The sequence below is a fragment of the Centroberyx affinis genome, unplaced genomic scaffold (genome assembly GCF_046629955.1).
Source record: "Centroberyx affinis isolate AG114_WGS23_722 - 3 ecotype Tasmania unplaced genomic scaffold, CSIRO-AGI_Caff_v1 ptg002135l_1, whole genome shotgun sequence".
Taxonomy (NCBI): domain Eukaryota; kingdom Metazoa; phylum Chordata; class Actinopteri; order Beryciformes; family Berycidae; genus Centroberyx; species Centroberyx affinis.
Window position 1 is genome coordinate 63,508 of NW_027280456.1, and position 18,993 is coordinate 82,500.

At 46.9% G+C, this 18,993-nt stretch overlaps 1 protein-coding gene across 2 annotated transcripts in view; it reads right to left on the bottom strand.

Moving 5' to 3' along the window:
• Positions 1–2,670: 2,670 nt before the first annotated feature.
• LOC139654686 (serine-rich adhesin for platelets-like) overlaps positions 2,671–18,993 on the bottom strand; it is a 45,152-nt gene continuing 28,829 nt past the window's right edge. For both annotated transcript variants that reach the window (XM_071531825.1, XM_071531826.1), the window contains 7 exons: positions 16,776–16,795; positions 14,893–15,051; positions 14,061–14,180; positions 11,046–13,227; positions 10,220–10,823; positions 9,043–9,906; positions 2,671–7,383 (listed from right to left, as the gene is read on the bottom strand). In XM_071531825.1, the coding sequence (XP_071387926.1) occupies positions 4,644–7,383; positions 9,043–9,906; positions 10,220–10,823; positions 11,046–13,227; positions 14,061–14,180; positions 14,893–15,051; positions 16,776–16,795 (6,689 nt within the window). In that variant the 3' untranslated portion in view covers positions 2,671–4,643. The remainder of the gene's footprint in view (positions 7,384–9,042; positions 9,907–10,219; positions 10,824–11,045; positions 13,228–14,060; positions 14,181–14,892; positions 15,052–16,775; positions 16,796–18,993) is intronic.

An 18,993-nucleotide genomic window follows, 5' to 3' on the forward strand; every position in this document is an offset into this window, starting at 1 on the left:
ATCTGCGTTGGAATTACGGGAGGAAGTTGGGGGCAAACTTGGTAATATGATTAATTAAAAAAAAAAAAAACAATTACCGCGTTAAGGTTTCCAGATTAATCGCGAGTGTTAACACGTTAACGTTGACAGCCCTAGTTTTAAATCATTTTAAGGTCATGTGTTTTAAATTTCAGGTTTGTTCATTCTCTTGGTTCTGGTTCCAGCTTGGCCCTTGGTAATGAAGGCAGCAGAAGGTCAGCATCCTCTAGAGTCTCCAAAATGTTAATTTACCGACATTTAAAGATGTTGGCTTGTGACCAGAAAGTCGTTTGTTTGAACCCCTGGACGAGCTGGGAAAGTCTGCATGGGGGAAATAAATTAATAACACTCTCCCCGCCTGGTTCGCTCCCTCAACAGTTAAAACTAGAAGGGCACTCGGAGAGCGCAGACCTGCGCCAAGGTTTGTGCTATTATTGCTTGTTCGTGAGTCGGATCCAGATCCGTTCCAAAATTTAATGGGTTCTTCCTTGGCCCATGCTACACCCTTCCACCAAGTTTCATGAAAATCGGGCCAGTAGTTTTCAGTAGCCGACCCTTGAACATGGCACTTATCCCACACTCAGTGATTCTCAACCTTTTTCATATCAAGGACCCTAATTTAGGCCCGCAGACCCCCATTTGATGAGATTTTTTCTCTCTGACCCAAATCTAAGAATATTTTCATTGTCAGATATGATTTTGTACAGAATACTGTTTTGTACTTGACCATCTGTATTGTAGGTAGAGAGATAACAGTGAAGCTATGATCAGAATAGTCATTCTTCTACATTCTCTAATTGTGTTAACTTCTTGTAAATTAAATAATGAAGTTTAAAAATTCATCAATTTGCTGCGGACCCCCTAGAACACCCTCAAGGACCCCTGGTGGTCCCCGGACCCCAAGTTCAAGTTTGTTTATTTATATCGCCCTTCATCACAGGCATGTCTCAGAGGACTTTACAGAGAATGAGCCCAACTAGAGCTAACTGATCAAAAATCAGTGGTGAACAAAATGATAAAGGACAAACACAGCGAAAAGCACAAGACAGACAAGAGCAGATTTTAGCAAACAGCCTAGCTATTCTACACGTTGAGAACCACTGCAGTAGACAACAGCAGCAGACTGGCTGGAGGAGAAAAAGAGCTTGGTTCTCACCAAACCTGAGTAAATAAAGGTTAGAAAGTAATCTGCTGCCTGGAAAAGCTCGCAGCACAGCCCCAGCTTATCGACTGCAATCAGATAGATAAGATCTGACTGGCGAGGGACTGCAAATACATACGGACAACAACACAGCCTGCCATTTACGTGTTAAAACATAGTCATGTAGCTGACACACTTACCCAGACTGACTTCCACTGAGGCCGACTGCGGAGTGAGCTGCCACTCTTCGATCACCAGCGACAAGCAAACAAGAGTAAGGAGTCCAAAGGTCAAAGCCATCAAAGTGCGAATGCAGCAATGCAAAACAAAAGTGAAAGCATATGACTGGCTACCTGGGTTGACTTCACTCCCAGCTCATGACAACAAGTTTTCGACTGAGTGGCTTACACTTGTTTACAAAACCCTCCTTGGTCTGACTCCTCCTTATTTGATACACTTGTTAAAATTGTCATCCACTCCAAGACTCTGAAACTGGAGAAATTGATCTCCCTCACCGCTTTTAAGGACTCTATTGCAGAGTTGTTCACACACACCTGCAACTGTCACCCAGCTTTTTAACTGACCAAGAAATTTGTCTATTCTGCTTCAAGACTTGCATGACTTGTAATTTTATATGGTTGTTTGTTTGGTGTGTGTTTTGATTATTTCCTCGTTCCCATGCTGTGTTGGGTTTCTCTGCCTCTGCGATGTGTGTAACATTTGTGTCTGATAGTCTTATCTGGATTGTTCTTTGTTTAGTTTCTTTTGCGTGTATTTTTTTTTTTTTGTCCCCTTTTCCTTTTACCCTTCGAGAAGTCCTTTGTCCTCTCGCTAAGCCGTCATTGTAAATAAGAATTTGTTCTTAATTGACCTGCCTGGTTAAATAAAGGTTAAATAAAATAAATAAAATGAAGTTTTCATTTTTAGCAAAGGTTTCTCTGATTTAACCATGACCAAAACCTTAACCCAAAGTTGTTTTAGTTGCTTAAACTTAACGAAAATTAGTTTTAGAGCAGTGATAGGTTATCGGATAACCATGTGTGGGTATAGTACGAATCAATAGGTCTAATCAATGTGTACAAATTAATGCGGAGGTACAGGTCTAATCAATGTGTAGGTATAGTACGAATCAGTGCGTAGGTATAGGTTTAATCTATGTGTAACTATAGTATGAATGTATGCGTAAGTATAGTACAATTCAATGTATAAGTATAGTACGAATCAATGGGTAGGTATAGGTCTAATCAATGTGTAGGTGTAGGTCTAATTAATGCATAGGTATAGTACAAATCAATGCGTAAGTATAGTACAAATCAATGCGTAGGTGTAGGTCTAATCAGTGCATCGGTATAGGTCTAATTAATGCATAGGTGTAGGTCTAATCAATGTGTAAGTATAGTACGAATCAATGCATAGCTATAGGTCTAATCAATGCGTGGGTATATACATTATATACAGTAAATAGTATGGTACAATACAGTAAATAACACATTGAGGCACGGTGTTTCGGTTATGCACCACACACCTTTATTTTCCTTACATCTCATTGACTCTCTATCAGGGTTATGGTATTAAGATTTAATATTTCCCTTATCGCCAGCTCTTCCAACACCAAACACTTTGACATAATATTCTTTCCAAACACAGTCTGTCATCAGTGCCGTGCAGAAACCACGTATCTCCAAAATGTCTTCAGCGATTGAGAGAAACAGGCTGATTTCACCTTCCATACATTCTGTGACATTTTACAGCATTTGATTTTTTTAGACTTTCTGATGCATTATCAACAGCTTGATTGATTTTCCCATTGAAGCCAGTGAAGTTTGACACTTTCTGAGCCATTATTAGTGGTTTGATTGATTTTCCCACTGAATTCCACTACTTTTTTGATATTTTCTGAGTCATTATCAACTGTTCGATGGATGTTTCCATTGAAGCCAGCGACTTTCTTGATACTTTCTGTTGCATTATCAATACTTTTGCTCGATGCCGGAGTCGTGGAACATTTTATAGTTGAGGTTAACTTTAAATTACAGTTTTAAAAAACATGGTGAAGTTGAAGATACGAGGTTTCTGATGGACAGGATGACAGGAAAGACTCTCAAGACAATGAACCACGGAGTATATTTACTATGGGAACCAACACAGCATGAAACACACTTGGTCTGAAGTTAAAGGAGAACTTCCCAGACACGTCTAGTTGATCCCACCCATCCACACACACACACACACACACACACACACACACACACAGACGAAGCACACGAGAGCTGAGGACACTGTGCAAAATACAGACATTACTTAAGGATATTAAGTGCCAAAGAGAATAAGACTAACTTCATAAATAAACAATAAAATAAAAAGAGGAATAAAAAAAGATTAAAAAGATAGATTATTAATAACCACAGTTATCACCATGCCAACCTTAAACACTGGCCTTGGTTAGCCGGACATTGCTGTATATTCAACAGAATATTAACAAAAAATCATTTGGAAAAAGAACAATAATAATACATGAAGCAACTGTGATTACATACAACACTGGCTGAAGGCTAGATTCTCACTGTGTTGTGGCAGGGTTAGCGATGATTGATGTACTCCAATTCATGTAACTCTGTGTTTCAAATACACAAGTTACTGAGAGAACTTTTAGAAAACTGTCCAAAATGAACATTGTGGTCCACAGAAAGTCCAGAGACATTCAGAAAGCTATCTGCCCATTCAACAACTTTCAGATTAGTACAAATATAAGTCTAGGAGTTTAATCCCATCCTTAGATTGTCAAATCTTGCGTTGGATCTGAAGTCATCACATCCTGGAATGGATGTTAAGGGTTTTGGGCGCTAATCCAGCAGGAGTGACAACAACTGGGTGATTTCCCCGTTGAGGGCCATTTATTTTTGACTTGTTCTAAACGTTGTCATCTCCATAGCAACTCCATTAGCATCCATTCAAAATCTGGTTAATTCTAGACTAGCCCATATTGAAAAATACTAGCCGTGGGCTGGTAAAATTTCCATCCGTGATAGGTCAACTGCTTCTTGTTAAAGCACCGCAGTACTCACAATGTTACAGAAGGCACCAGCATGTATTTTCCATGATGGTACGATGGGGATTGAAGTCTCCAGAGCAGGTGACCCAAACAAATCCCATCAGGCCTAGATGTGTAACAGGGTTGATACCACTTAATACGTCCCTTAGATGTAAACTTGCTCCTAAATTGAACTACCCCCTGCTTCGCCATTTGAGAAGGATCCTTTTAAAGCAGTGGATTGGATTAGAAAGTGTCTTCAACTCCAGTGGAAGGTGGAGGTACACAACTAAGTGTGATGTTTTGCCTCGGCAGAGCGGCTTCACCAGAGCACATGTTTGTCTTCTCTTACAAACAGCAATGCCTTTATCGATCATTTTCAACACCTCTCTCTTCACCCTCCTCCTCTCTTTTTGAGTCGTTTTCGTCTCAACGTCCCCCTCCACCTCTTTTTCATAGTCTCTTACAGTTCTGGGGAATTGGAGAAGGAGGAGGAAGGTGCGAAAGTCCGTTGATGCTAACTCTCCTCGCTCCCTGCCCTTGTCCCGGTCCTCCAGGTCCGACCCCAGCTCCGGCCTGCAGGGTCTGGGTCAGGCTGACTTGGGCGGTGCTGAAGGAGGTGATTCGGCCGCTACCGGCGATCTGGAGGTTGACTGTGGTGGCATAACTGGTCTTCTGGTTCCCCGGTTTGGTAGGAGTTGAATGGGTGGAGGGTAGGGGTGATGGGCCGGAGGGCAAGGGGGATGGAGTCGAGGATAGGGGGGCGGTGGTGGAGTTTTGGACCAGAGGTTGGGGTTTGACTTGGGGTTGGTAGTTTTGGTGCTGGTAGTGGGGAGGAGGAGGGGAAGTCATGCCTGAGGAGGAGAAGACCAAGCATGAGGAGGGAAGGTTTTGTGCCACGGAGGGCCGGGCGACGTAGGCGCAGATCAGCTGGCTTCGGCAGTTTCCCTCTTCTGGTTCTGGGTCTCCCCATTCTGTTTGGGCGCCTGACGGAGAGGACAGAGGAGCCGGGGAGGAGAGGAAGGTGTGGGAGGACAAGGAGAGAGAAGGAGAGGAGGCGGTGAAGGTGGAAGTGGGGCTCCTATCAGGGCTGTCAGCGTATTTGGTCAGAAGCTCCTGTACGTCCGGCCAGGGCACGCTGGTGAAATGCTGCCCGCCGAGCGTGCCCCTCCCCGGGGTGAGCCTGCCGGGTGAGAACGGGGACTGGAGGCCGGCCCGGGGGCTCAGGCAGGACGGGGAGCCGCCGTAGGAGGACCATCCACCTCTGGGGCTGGTTAGACCGGACTCCTGCAGGTCAAAAGACCCTCCACCGCTCCCACCAAAGCCAAGGGACCTCCGGCTGCTCTCTGCCCATGATCGACGCAGTCCGCTGGGGTTGCTCCGGGCCGGGCTGGGCGGCCTGTCCACCAGGCTGGAGGAGGAAGACAGGCTGCTTCCTCGGGATCTACGCAGGTTCTGGGAGGTCGTTTGGGAGCAGGAGGAGGAGGCAGGAGCACAGGAAGCAGAAGGGGAGGAGGCTCTGGAGCCTCGCAGGGGGACAGAAGAAGAAGAGTAAGAGGGGAAAGAGGAAGAGGTGTTCTCCAATGTTGGTGAGGCCAGGGAGGAGGAGATGGAGGGAGAGGGAGAGTAGGAGATGGGTCGGGGGTTTCGAGGTTGAGGCGTGGCAACGTTATTCGTCCAAACATTGACCGACACACCGATAGGAGGCGGGGAGAGGATACGAGGGCTCAGACATGAGGAGGAGGGCCCTGCTGCCGAGCTCGCCGAGGAGGCCCGGGGCAGCTCCAAGGTGAGGCCTAGTGGATTATGTGGACTTGCGCCTCCTACCCGCGTGCTCCTAGGGTGAGGAGGTTTGTTTGCCATTGGAGAGGTGTAGTTATGTTGAGGAGGCGGGGAACAGAGGCGGCTAAATGAGCCTGGGGAGGGAGAGGGGGACGGAGACGGGGATTGAACTCGCGAGCTGGGTTCGGACGCGGAGAAAGGCCGCGCTACTCGGTTGTGAGACCCCGACCAGAGAGGATCGTGGGATTGCTGCGCGGCTGTGGCGTTAGCACTACCGTTAGCTAGTGGCGCCTTCTGCTGACTCACTGACCAACTCCCATTAACAAGGTTACCGTTGGTCGCAGCGGCGTAACTGGCTAGGCTGCCATTAACGTTGTTGTTGTTGTTGTTGTTGTTGTTGTTGCTGTTGTTGTTGTTGTTGTTGCTGTTGCAGATGTTCGCATCACACCGCGATGAGTCAGATGCGGGGACTGATTTGGAGTGAAGGAAGGAGGGAGAGGGGGAGGAGGTGGAGGAGGGGAGGGGCTGATGACTCATCGAGGGGGAGGCAGAGCGTTGGGAGCGATAAGGAGGAGGCGACTGCACCGGGGAGGGAGAAGGAGAGGGGCAGGAGGACCGGAGAGAAGCCGGGGGGCACCTCGGATGTTGGTAACCATCTTTTGTGCACCCTAGCTGTGCAAACGCCGGCGTGCTGGAGCCCTGCTGGCTAGGAGGGAATTTAGGCGAAGGGGAGCGCAGCCGTAATTGGGAGGAGGGTAAGGAGGAGGAGGAGGAGGGGCCTTGGTTTCCCGTTGTTAGGGGTGGGGCTTGTTGCCGGGTGGCGTTCTTTTTTGCCATACTCTGGGTGATGGACTGGCTGATACAGGAAGCAGCTAAAGATCTGGTGAACGCAGAGGAGGACGGGGTGGGAGAGGAGGGGGGAGGAGCGCGAAGGGAAGAGGAGGGCGTGGGGGAGGAGGGAGGAGCAGCTCTTATGGATGAAGACCTCCCAGAGGAAGAGGAGGAGGGAGTGGGGGAGGAGGGAGGGGCAGCTCTCACGGATGAACTCCTTCCAGAAGAGGGAGTAGGGGAGAAACAGGGAAGAGACCTGGAAACGGCGGTCGGGGAGGTGAAGCCTCCAGTGGAGGAGGGGGTGGGAGAGGACGCCGGAACAGCCCTGAAGGGGGAGGAGCAGGGAGGAGCTCGGACAGCGAAGGTGGGGAAGGCTGGGCCAGGCGAAGGGGATCGGCGTCTGAGGCTGGGTCTGAAGGCCGAGGGGGGCGGGGCCAGGTCTGCGGCCTGGCCAGGCGTGCTGATGGCCGGGTTCGGTCTCTCCGAGGAGGGTCTGGAAGATGGGCGTCCCCCTGAGGAGTGGCCGGAGCTGGGCAGGGCGCTGAGGGATCCTGGGTCCTGGTGGTCCGGATCTCTGGAGCTGAGAGAGAGAGAGAGAAGGAAGGGTGGAGAAAGAGGAAGGAGAAAGCAGAGAAAAAGAAGAGGAGGGGGAAGAAAGAGGAAAGAAAAGAGAATGAGTGGTAGAAAGAGAGAAAAGAGGCGAGAAAAGGATGAATGTGAGTATGAGTGCTCACTTGTATGGTCTCACAGTGAGTTGTTTATGTTATGATCTATATGCTTAAACACAGGAGGTGGATGTAAAGAGATGCATGAACACTGTAGGATCCACAACTACACTGGAAAAAGGGTTTGCAAGGCTCCCCCCAACTTTACTGCAGATTATTTGAGGAATGGGTGTAGGAAGCACCGAAAACCCTGAATATTTGTGAGTAAGTTTTGTGTTGTACATAAGCTGAGCTCGGCCATGATGGCTAATATTTTATTTTTAACCTGTTAACTCAAGATCACAACTTAGACCACAAACTGTTGTGATGATGTCACACTTCAAGATAAAGCTCTTTATCAGGATGATGCTCATCAACTTGAAAAATAACTACTCTGTAGTACTCTGAACGCGGCTGTGGTTGCTAATTTTTCTTTAATCCTGTTACGATCTCGAGATACAAATGAATGGTTAATGGAGATCACAACTTTGTCCCACTGCTGTTGTCTTCACGAGAGGCGAGCCTAGTAAGCCTGATAGTGGACCCAAGGTGTAGACAGACTGAAGTAAAATTGACAATGCCAGATCATGATCGATCATTGTATTAGATTTTACTTTAGTCAAGGTATGACACAGGCAGAAATTGAAACCACATAATTAAGTTGTGATTTAAAGAAAACAAAGCTAATATGTTGAAATAACTAAATAATTAAGTTATGATCTCCAAATAACGGGACTAAAATAAAGATGAGCAACCGTTCTCGGCTTCCATACTGTTGTTTGCCTTTCCTGCCAGTTAATATCTTCAGCTGCATTTTAACCCACACAGAAGAGAATGCATTAAGAAATAACTGTAATTGCCACATGAGTCATGACCCAGCAGTTTATTGAAGGCAAACTCTGCCTGAGGTAAGTTTCCACCAAGATAACCAAGATCACCACTTGAGTGGTTTGTTGATAGGTGGCATTCTTTACTGCGTTTCTGGTATTTGGCATGGAGTGTAACAGCTCAGAACAAGCCTAAACGCATGAGTGCTAAAGCATGTGACCTGACTTCACCTTTTAAGGGTTTATTTCCGTTATCAGAATAAGAATCATAATCACTCTCTGGTTTATAGATTTTTTCAGACAAGGGAATGTGTACAATGTACATTGAAATGTTTCTATTTTAAGCATTTTGTAACGGCTTGATTTGTGCTAATAGCAAAAGCTAATAGGGGAAGCAAAGTGTGAATTTAAAGGTTGTATAAGAATAAAATGGGTAAAAACAATGATAAATAGATTGTGGAGTTATTTTCCAAAACACTATCTATCCATTTGATTGATTCATTTCCTGTATTTCATCATTGAATATCTCTAAAATCTGGGGATCCAGATTGTAAAAGTGTCTCAATTTGTCAATCAAGGATTTAGGTCACCTGCTGTCCTTTAAAAAGTACTGTTGTTATGGGTAGTGGCCATTACAAATTAGCAAATTTTCAAAACTGATTATTACACTACTATCATGTTTGTTACAATAATCTGCCCCAGACATACCTATGGTCATATGGAGTGGTGTTATTAGCATTCCAGGCGTTAGACAGAGCCCGTTTGCCCATAGCAGCAGGTAGGTCAGCAGGCCTCTGGCTGGTGAATGTTGGTAGACAGTCCATAGACTGCACCGACAGGGGCCGGGATGAGGTCGGGTTAGGGTCCGGGCTGCGAACTGAAGACCACGGGCTGGACACAACCCCCTCTCTCACTTCGGTGACTGTCTGACCAGCCACTGGGAGGTCATAGGTCATGTGTGGAGACTGAGTGGGGGGTTGTGGAAGTGCTGATGCTCCCGAGGATTCATAGTTACGTGGCTCTTCTGAAAAGATCAACGTTGAACCTTGAAGAGACATCTTGGTTTGCGACAAAGACTCAACCTCATTGCCCTCGGTCCCATTCCACTTCATCTCTTCTTTCTGGGGTTCGACTTTCTTCGGACCTCCAGAGACACCCGGGGCCGTGCCGCCTCCCTCCCCCAGGTAAGGTGCTTCCCTCTGGGCCTCGTCTCCGGGCAGGCCTGGGTCCAGCACCATGGAGCTCTGGTTCTCTGTTGGAGCCTGGGTCTGTGTGGATACTACCATCAGTACCACCTCACCTGAGTTTGCCTCTCCATCTCCGAGTCCGGTGGAAAACTTGTATTCTGGTCCTTGTATATCTTGCATGTCTTGCACAAATTGTATATCTTGTAGATCTTGTGCATCTTGGATATCTTGCATATAGTTGTCCTGTTCATCTCCAGAAATCATCCATTCCAATCCATTGTGAGCAGACAGATTTGGTCCACAGTGTGCTGACTGGGTGACGATGCTTACAGATGTTGAGTCTTCTCTGATTGAGTACAAGGGACGTCCAACATCCAGATCTGGCCTGCAGAGAACCAGGAGGAGAATCAGACACTGTCTTTTGATACAATTCCAGACTTCAAGAGGAAATAATTAACCTTTTTATTATCCCCTTGGCACAAAATGACCATAACATATCTGCGGGGGTTGATTGGGTTGTTGATAATGCCAATGACTCAACGATTACTTGGCAAGATGCTGAAATTTCTGGCTTTTAAAACTCACGTTGTGACTTATACTCTGTTTTGGAACAACCCCATCATATACGCACACACACACACACGCACATACACACAAAATTTTACACAAAAAAACAAAACAAAATATTGCCCACTCACCCCTCTCGTTTCTCTGTCTCTTCAGTGTCTGAATGCACCTCCCCGTTATGATTCACCACCTCCTCCGCCTCCTCCTCCCCTCCTGCTTTCTCCTCTGGCCTTTGGAGAGCTGCATGTGAATGGTTAGAGGTCCTGGAGGGCAGGGGACTGTTGGTGGAGCTGTATGCCAGCTTCAAGCCTCTGTCTGTGGGTAAGGTAGGGCAGCATTTCCTGAACAGACTGGAGCCATGATCCATGCTGGACATCAGGGGGCTGTCACTGGAAGAGCAGCCCAGATTGGAGCTCTGATCTTCGGGTAGAGTATTGAGGTGATCCCTGGATGGTGTGGAAGTCAAGTGGGTATCGACGCAGGCATCCCCAGGGTTGTAGCTCTTATCTTGGGACGGACTGGAGAATTGACCCCTTAGCGAAGTGGACAGATTTCCCCTGGGCAAGGTGGAAGTCAGGGAGTCTCTTTCTTGGGACAGGGCAGAGATAAAGTCCCTGGGTCTGGAGAGGGTGTATCCAGTCATCTGGTGGTGGCAGGGAGGGGAGAGCTGCTCTCTGACGAACACATGACCAAACAGCAGAGGCTCACAGGGGACCATTGCTGTCTCCTGGAAATCTGGAGGAAAACAACACAGAATACAAAAACATTAGCACTGGATCATATGGAACCATGCGGTATTTACTATATAAGAGATAATGTACAGGGAGCCATCAGGGAGTCAGGGAGAATGTACAGGGAGCCATGATGGCAAAACAAGCCCCGACAGGGTGAATCAAGACCCTGACGCAAACCAGAGGCTCCCTGCAGGTTGTCCCACTCTTAGAAAACCCAACCTACCATTTGTCAGGCTCTCTGCTCTGTTTATCATCCTCTCTTCCTTCTTCTCCTCCTCTTGGATCCTCTGGTCATCCTGGTGCTGGTACTGGCTCGTGGTGTGGGTCTGGTACTGGCTGTAAGCCTTTGTCTGGGTTTGGCTTTGGTACTGTGTCTGTGTCTGACTCCGCGTTTGGTTTTTGGATTGGATCTGCGTTTGCTGCCTGGTTTGTGTTTGGGTTTCGTATTTGGTCTGTGTGTAGGTTTTTGATTGATGTTTTGCCTCTGCGCGAGTCTGGCTCTGATATAATTTGGTCTCTGTGACTGTTTTTGCCTGCTTGTTGGTTACCATCTTGCTTGCTTGGTTCTCGTATGGCGTTTGTTGCCAGTACTTAGTTTGGGTCTGTGTCTGAGTCTGGTACTGCACCTGTGTCTGGCTTTTAATTTGGTTCGGAGTCGGTGCGTCCAGCCTAGCCGAGGCCCAAGTTTGGGTTCGACCTGCACAGCCCCGTTTCTGATGCAGTGGGACCTTCATGGTGCTTGCTTTGGCACTGTACATCTGGGCCAGGGTTTGGACCTTACTCAGAATCCGCTCCGAGTTCTCCATCAGCGCTGGGTCCACCACCGGTCCAGCCTCGAAGAGCCCGATACCGGCGACGTCCGGTCCAGTGCCCTCAAACAAGGCCCGATTAGCTGAGACGATCCTGGAGTGCCGGGACCAGCGACCCACTTTGATCTGACTGGGAAGACCCTCGAGGTTCCCGCTGGGGTTAGCCAGGTCTTTGCTTTTGGTTCTGGTGCAACTGGACTGGGTTTTGGTCTCAATCTTCTGACATTGGTTGGTTGTTGGTGGCAGAGCAATAGCAGGTTCTTTGTGACTTCCTTTGGGTTCTGCCGGGCCTGTGTGAGTCGGTCCATGCCCGTTCACAACAGGTTGGTTTCTAGTGCTGGTTTTGGCTGTTTCATCCCTGTGTTTGTCCTCTTTGGCGATGGATTTTCCCTCCTCCTGTTTGGTACGCAGTGGTGGAGTTCCCACTTCTGCTCCAGTAGCAGTTTTCCCCTCTTCTCTCTCCTCACATCCTTCCTTCTCTCTCTCCTTCACCTCCTCCATGCACACCTCTTCACTTTTGTCCAAAATCTCAACCTCTTCTCCAACGGGCCTACTTGGGTTTGACTGCAGATTCTGACCCACTTGGTTTTCATTCTCACTGCCCTGCATTATGGTAGAGGTTGTGGACTTGACTGGGCTGGTTTGTCCCTCTGTCTCTCCATCCATGGAGCTGATGGATTTATCAGCCTGTCCATCATTCTGTCCATCTACTGAGAGTAAGGAAGGAGAGGTGGGAGTAGCAGGGGAAGAGGGCGTTACCTCTCTATCTACCTCTCTATTCATTGTTTCAACTATTCCACACTCGGACCGCCCACTCTCTGGCTCCCCCTGGTGTCCACACACATCAAAGCGAGACACCGACTCCTTCACCAATCCCGAGGGGATCTGCGAAAAGCTGTTGCGCCTCCTCGACGCCGCCACCTCCTCCTCTCCTCCTCCCTGTCCTTCCTCCTGCTCCTCCTCGTCTCCGGCCTCGGCTGCCGCCTCGTAGTAACTCCTGATCTTCTCGATGATCTTCTTGTCGCTCTTGGTGAGGTGGGAGCCGCGTTTGGGGGGCGGAGGGCTCTGGACGGGGCGATGAAGGAGCTCTGGTCTCGGGGGGGAGGCGGCCTCTGCAGTCCCCTCCACTGTGGGCGCATCAGAACTGCCGTCTTGCTCCCTCTCTTTCTCCGCCGGGATGGAGGGATGAAGATTGGAGGTGAGGAGAGGGGAAGACAGAGGTATCGGGGTGGAGATGGTGCTCTCTCTGTCTCCTTCATTCCTTCTTTCTTCCTCTTTTCCCTCCCTGCTCTCCATCCCTTCTGTCTCTGTCTCTCTGTCCTTCTCCTCTCCCTTTTCCACTTGGACTGTCTCATCTAAAGTTTCTTGGACTCCATTTGTAGTTCTCTCATTTTCTAGACTCTCTTCTTCCTCTCTAGAGCCACCGGTCTGGCTCTGGAGGGGGCTGTCATCCTCCATCTTGGCTCCGTCCTGTTCCTGTTGCACTGTGGGTCCTTGCTCTGGGCTGGGCGGACAGGCAACCGGCGGCAGCGGGCAGGTGAAGTTGGTCTGGTTGGATGGAGGCGGGCTCTGTTTAGGCTGATCCAGGGTCTGTTCCTGGAAAAAGAGACAGACAACAATGTATTAAATCCCTGATTGAAGTATTTACTCTGTGTATTTACCTAAATGTACTGGATTCTATACTAAAATAAAGTAAAGAAAAATAGAGCAAGTTCCTCTAATTTTCCCCTATCCTGTTATCGGGTTTATGGTGGTCAAGAGTGTATAGTAGAGGAGAACACATTAGAGTAGAGTAGAATAGAGTGCAGTACAGTAAGGTAAATGATAGCAGAATAGAGTCTAGCAGAGTAGAGTGGCATTGAGTTTAGAAGAGTTGAGACGAGTAGAGTAAGAATAGAGTACAGTAAAGTGAGGAAAAGTAGAGCACAGTAGGGCAGGTTAGATTGAAAATAGAGTGGATTGGAAAAGAGTAAAGTAGACTAGAGCATGGTATTATACAGTAGAATAGAGTACAGCAGGGTAAAATGGAGGTAAACAGTAAAGTGAGGAAAAGTAAAGCACAGTAGAGCGGATTAGTGGAAAAGAGTAGAGCAGGGTAGAGTATAGTAGAATAGAGCAGAGTAGGCTAAAGTAGAACAGAGTACAGCAGAGCAGATTAGATCCTTGCACCGTGTCCTTTCTACACTATTTTTATTTTATTTTATTATTCTTATCACCTTATTACCTTCCCTGTACTTTGTTCTGCTGCTGTACTGTACATTGCTGCTGAGCTGAATTTCCACTAGGGGATCAATAAAGTGTTTAATCTTAATCTTAATCTCATGTCAACGTCAGTCCCTCTCTGGCTCTGCTCTGGTTGATGAACTGCTTTTGCACAGTAACATACAGTAGAACAGAGTACAGTAGAGTGGAGTAGAGTCTGGTCGTACCGTGCGGGTCAGGCCCTCCCTGGCTCTGCTCTGGTTGATGAACTGCAGGATCTCCTCTGTGATGGAGAGGGTGGGGGGGGGGCTGAGGGGGGGCAGCTCATCTTCCTCCTCCTCTTCCTCCTGACACAACACACCGGGACAGAGTAGAACAGAACATAATTAGTATAGAGTAGAATAGAACAGAGCAGAATTATCCATTATTCCATTATATTCTAATTAGTAGAAATAGAATATAATGGAATAGAAACACAAAGGTTGATGTCACACATTTCACACACTATTCCTATTTATATCCTATTCTTCTTTGCATTATTCTATTAATATTTGCTGCTGCAACAGTCCAATTACATTTAATCGGTAACACTTTACAATAAGGGTCACTAAGTTAAGGGTTAGTTAATGCTTAATAAGCATTAACTAACCCTTAGTTAACAGTTAACTAATGTGTCTGGTAATCATTTACTAATGGTGTTCATGTTAACTAAGGTATTAATTTATAGATTATTTAATAGTAATCTTTATAAACTATTAAATAATGTATAAATTAATACCTTAGTTAACATGAACACAGTTAGTAAATTACACATGAGTTAACTGTTAATTAAGGGTTAGTTAATGCTTATTAAGCATTAACTAACCCTTAACTTAGTGACCCTTATTGTAAAGTGTTACCATTTAATCTAGTGTATTCTAATCTAATCTAAACTAATCTGATCTGATCTGATTTGATCTAATTTAATCTAATCTATTCTGATCTGATCTGATCTGATCTGATCTGATCTGATCTGATCTGATCTGATCTGATCTGATCTGATCTGATCCCAGTAGATACCTCCTCCTCCTGTCCTGGTCCCGGTCCCGGTCCCGGTCCCGGTGTGCGGCCCCGTTCGGTCCGGTCGGCCTCCACCTCGATGACAGATGATGCCAGTGTGCTGCTGCTGCCGGCCGAGCCCAGGCTGTCCGGGCACAGCTCGCCCTCGCTGCCCGCCTGCTGCAACACAACCACACAGCAGCCGCTCAGCAAGGCCGCTTCGCTCACCTCATGCTACATGTCAGTGTGGGCGAACAAAGGCACTCACACACACACACACACACACACACACACACACACACACACACACACACACACACACATGAAGTGGACCTTCCCCTATCCTCTGCCTTATTCTTCACGCAGCACTGTCACCTGTGTTGGGGGGTAACTTGGGAGCCCATTACGCTGATTCTGAAAATTAATTCTACTAATAAACGGAATTGGAGTCGACTCCTGTTGCAAACTCAACTCCAAACTCTCGAATCGAAGAATTTAAGTTAGTTTAATTTAAACAAATTTGTAATTAATTAATTCATCAATTGGACAGTTGCTACAAAACTCGTTGAGCTAACCAGACTTTATATTTGTACCAAGTTTTGTACCATTTTGTGGTAATGTAATAAATTAGGTTTGTTTGTTTGTTAGTTATGTTTAATATTATCTTAAGTCTTTAGTCTTGGTGTGTGATGGTCAGCGACGCGATTTATAATGCTACACTGTCAACAGCCAATAGGAGCGCTGTCTTTGGCTGACATCAGCACCTGTAGTGACGGGTGACGAGGCTCTACAGACAGACAGGAGGAAACATGGAGACGCCGGCGGGGAAGAGCAAGTCGGCGGGTGATGCTGCGTGATTCTCAGTCTGAACAGAATCTTAAAATGTGAGCAGCTCCAGGACTACAGACTCATGACTTGAGACAGCTTGTTGTTAAATGTGAGAGTGTGTCAGACTGTCTGCTAATGTATGGTAGGCTTCCACTGCCTGATATCAGACAGAATTGTCAACTCATCACACTCCATTTCCATCTTCAGTCTGACATTGCCTCCACTCTAACCGATTTCCGTGGGGGAGGGGGATTCGAGTTTCCCTAACCAATCACTAGAGACCGACGTATCCGCCTGAATCTAACGTCATTTTAAGTCGACACTGATGCGTAGCCATGACAACACCAGAGACGGTTCATAAAGTGTAGAGCATCTTTGACAACACGGAGCGAAGTAAAAACAGTATTTCGGATTTCAAAGTAATTGGTACTTTTAATGGATTCAGAACAGCCTCGACAGCAGCGTCTATCTTGTCGATGTTGTTGTTTTTACTCCTCCTTGGTTCCGGCGCACAGCTTGACAACAGCTTGACAACGCCGTTAGTCCCGCCCGTGGTGCTGATTGGCAAATCGTTAGTCCCCCCCCCCCCCCCAGCGTTCATTGGACCGATCATTTTTCAACCGAGAAACCGCTGTTTCATGTCACGATGCCAGACCAGAATCAGTCAACTGGGTGGAATGGGCGGAGTCAAAGGTCTGGACCCAGGCAAAGGTGCCCAGTAAACTTCCTTAGAAATCAACAGTTCCTTTCTAGGAAATCATTAGGACATTGTAGACCTGGAAAATAAAGCCTTAAACCACTCTGCGATAGAGTGCCGCGCTCCATGACACGGTTTGGTCTACAGAAGCGCTCTCTATCCTCACTGCTTTGAACAAGGATTTAAAAAGATATATTCCTTCCCGAAAACTGCACCACACCTTGCCATACCCGGTTCAAACCTACATCAAAGCATTTCCCATGAAGTTTTTCTCTCTCTCTCTCTCTCTCTCTCTCTCTCTCTCTCTCTCTCTCTCTCTCTCTCTCTCTCTCTCTGTTCATAGTCAGCATAGCGTTAAAGTGTTGAAATCTTGTCTTACCTTCAAAGCTACTGGATTCCCTGAATGGTGGGAGAAAGAGGAGGGAGAGAGAGAGAGAGAGAGAGAGAGATGTTATCAAGATGTCTCACAGGCATTTTACCGCTTGGCTTAACAAACACGATCCCTCTGCAATTAGTTCTTATCCGTTGTTTTTCCAGTCAAGTGAAACGTTCTGACAGGCTGGGAGGTTTCAGCAGACTCTTCCCTCTGAGCCAAATGGAAACACCAGGCTAACAGCCAAAACACCGGCTTTCAACAGCTGTGCCAAAACTAATGCTGCGTTCACACTGCCAGCAACACTATCAACAAGTCCATTCATCATCGTTTGCATGAATGTGCCAAAGCATTTGTAATTTGTTCAGAAGAATGAGAAATTGCTTTTATGAAACCGCTGCAATAGATGCGATCAGAGGTTCTGGCCCCGCCCACAATGGACCGGGCCGCTCAGAGTCACAACAACCTGAAATGAACACGACTACAGCAAACTACGTGTTGGCAAGCTCTCTCTGTGTTTTTAAAAGGAAATTAAAGACCTATCTTTTTAATCTGGCTTTTAATATGGGGTAATGTTATAGCCTTAGTTTTTAAGTTCTTGACTATTATTTATTGATTTTTTAACATTTTATTGTTTTATTGTTGCAATTCGGGAAGGTCGGGGTGTTGTGGTCGGGGTGTTGAGGTCGGGGTGTTGAGGTCGGGGTGTTGTGGTCAGGGTGTTGTGGTCGGGGTGTTGAGGTCGGGATGAGGTCGGGATGAGGTCGGGGTGTTGTGGTCGGGGTGTTGTGGTCGGGGTGTTGTGGTCGGGGTGTTGTGTTGTGGTCGGGGTGTTGTGGTCGGGGTGTTGAGGTCGGGGTGTTGGGTTAGGGTGTTGAGGTCGGGGTGTTGTGGTCGGGGTGTTGTGGTCGGGGTGTTGAGGTTGGGGTGTTGAGGTCGGGGTGTTGTGGTCGGGGTGTTGAGGTCGGGGTGTTGTGGTCGGGGTGTTGAGGTCGGGGTGTTGTCTGCCTTCGATGTCGGTGAGCAGGGTTCCATTCCCAGTGTTTTCAAAGGACATTTAAACCGTAAGTCACATTTAAACATTTTTTAAAGAACGGTTTTCTTATTTAACCGTGACCAAACCATTTCCCCTAAGTGTGACTAAGGCTGGTGATGCTAAGAGGCTGAACAAGGACACAGGAGGCTGAGAGACGGAGGAGGAATATCCTTATCCTTGCAATCATGGACAATCCCTCCCATCCACTGCATGATACCATAAGATTTCACAACAAAAACTGTTAAATGTTAAAACTGTTAAGTGTACTTTTTTATGCACTGCACTGTTTTTTATGCTCTGTGTTTATTTAATTTGACTGTGTCTCTATTGTATTGCACTGTACTGTGTTTTTACTGTTTTTTATGTTACTCTGTTTACTACTATTTGTTGTTTGTTGTGTTTGTTTTGTTGTTATTAGTTGCTGTAACGCCCTAATTTCCCTTCGGGGATGAATAAAGTACCTAAAATAATCTAATCTAATCTAATCTAATGTAATCTAATCTAACTATAACCAAGTTGTTTTAGTTGCCTAACTCTAACCTTAACCCAAACCTTAACCAAAGTCATTTACTTGGCTAAACTTAACCGTTAAGCAGCCTTTGGGACGTATTTCGATTCGTTGCGGGGGAACATAATTCAGTTCAATCCATGGTGGAGAAACATTATTTTCCCATATTTTTCCCGTGTCCACAAGTACGTAAATCGCAGTTTCAGAGTTGGTGTTGGTTTCAGAGTTGGTGTTGGTTTCAGGTGTTGGTGTTGGTGTGAGGTTCAGGTGTTGGTGTGAGGTTCAGGTGTTGGTGTGAGGTTCAGGTGTTGGTGTGAGGTTCAGGTGTTGGTGTTGGTTTCAGGTGTTGGTGTGAGGTTCAGGTGTTGGTGTGAGGTTCAGGTGTTGGTGTGAGGTTCAGGTGTTGGTGTTGGTTTCAGGTGTTGGTGTGAGGTTCAGGTGTTGGTGTGAGGTTCAGGTGTTGGTGTGAGGTTCAGGTGTTGGTGTGAGGTTCAGGTGTTGATGTGAGGTTCAGGTGTTGGTGTGAGGTTCAGGTGTTAGTGTTGGTTTCAGGTGTTGGTGTGAGGTTCAGGTGTTGGTGTGAGGTTCAGGTGTTGGTGTGAGGTTCAGGTGTTGGTGTGAGGTTCAGGTGTTGGTGTTGGTTTCAGGTGTTGGTGTGAGGTTCAGGTGTTGGTGTGAGG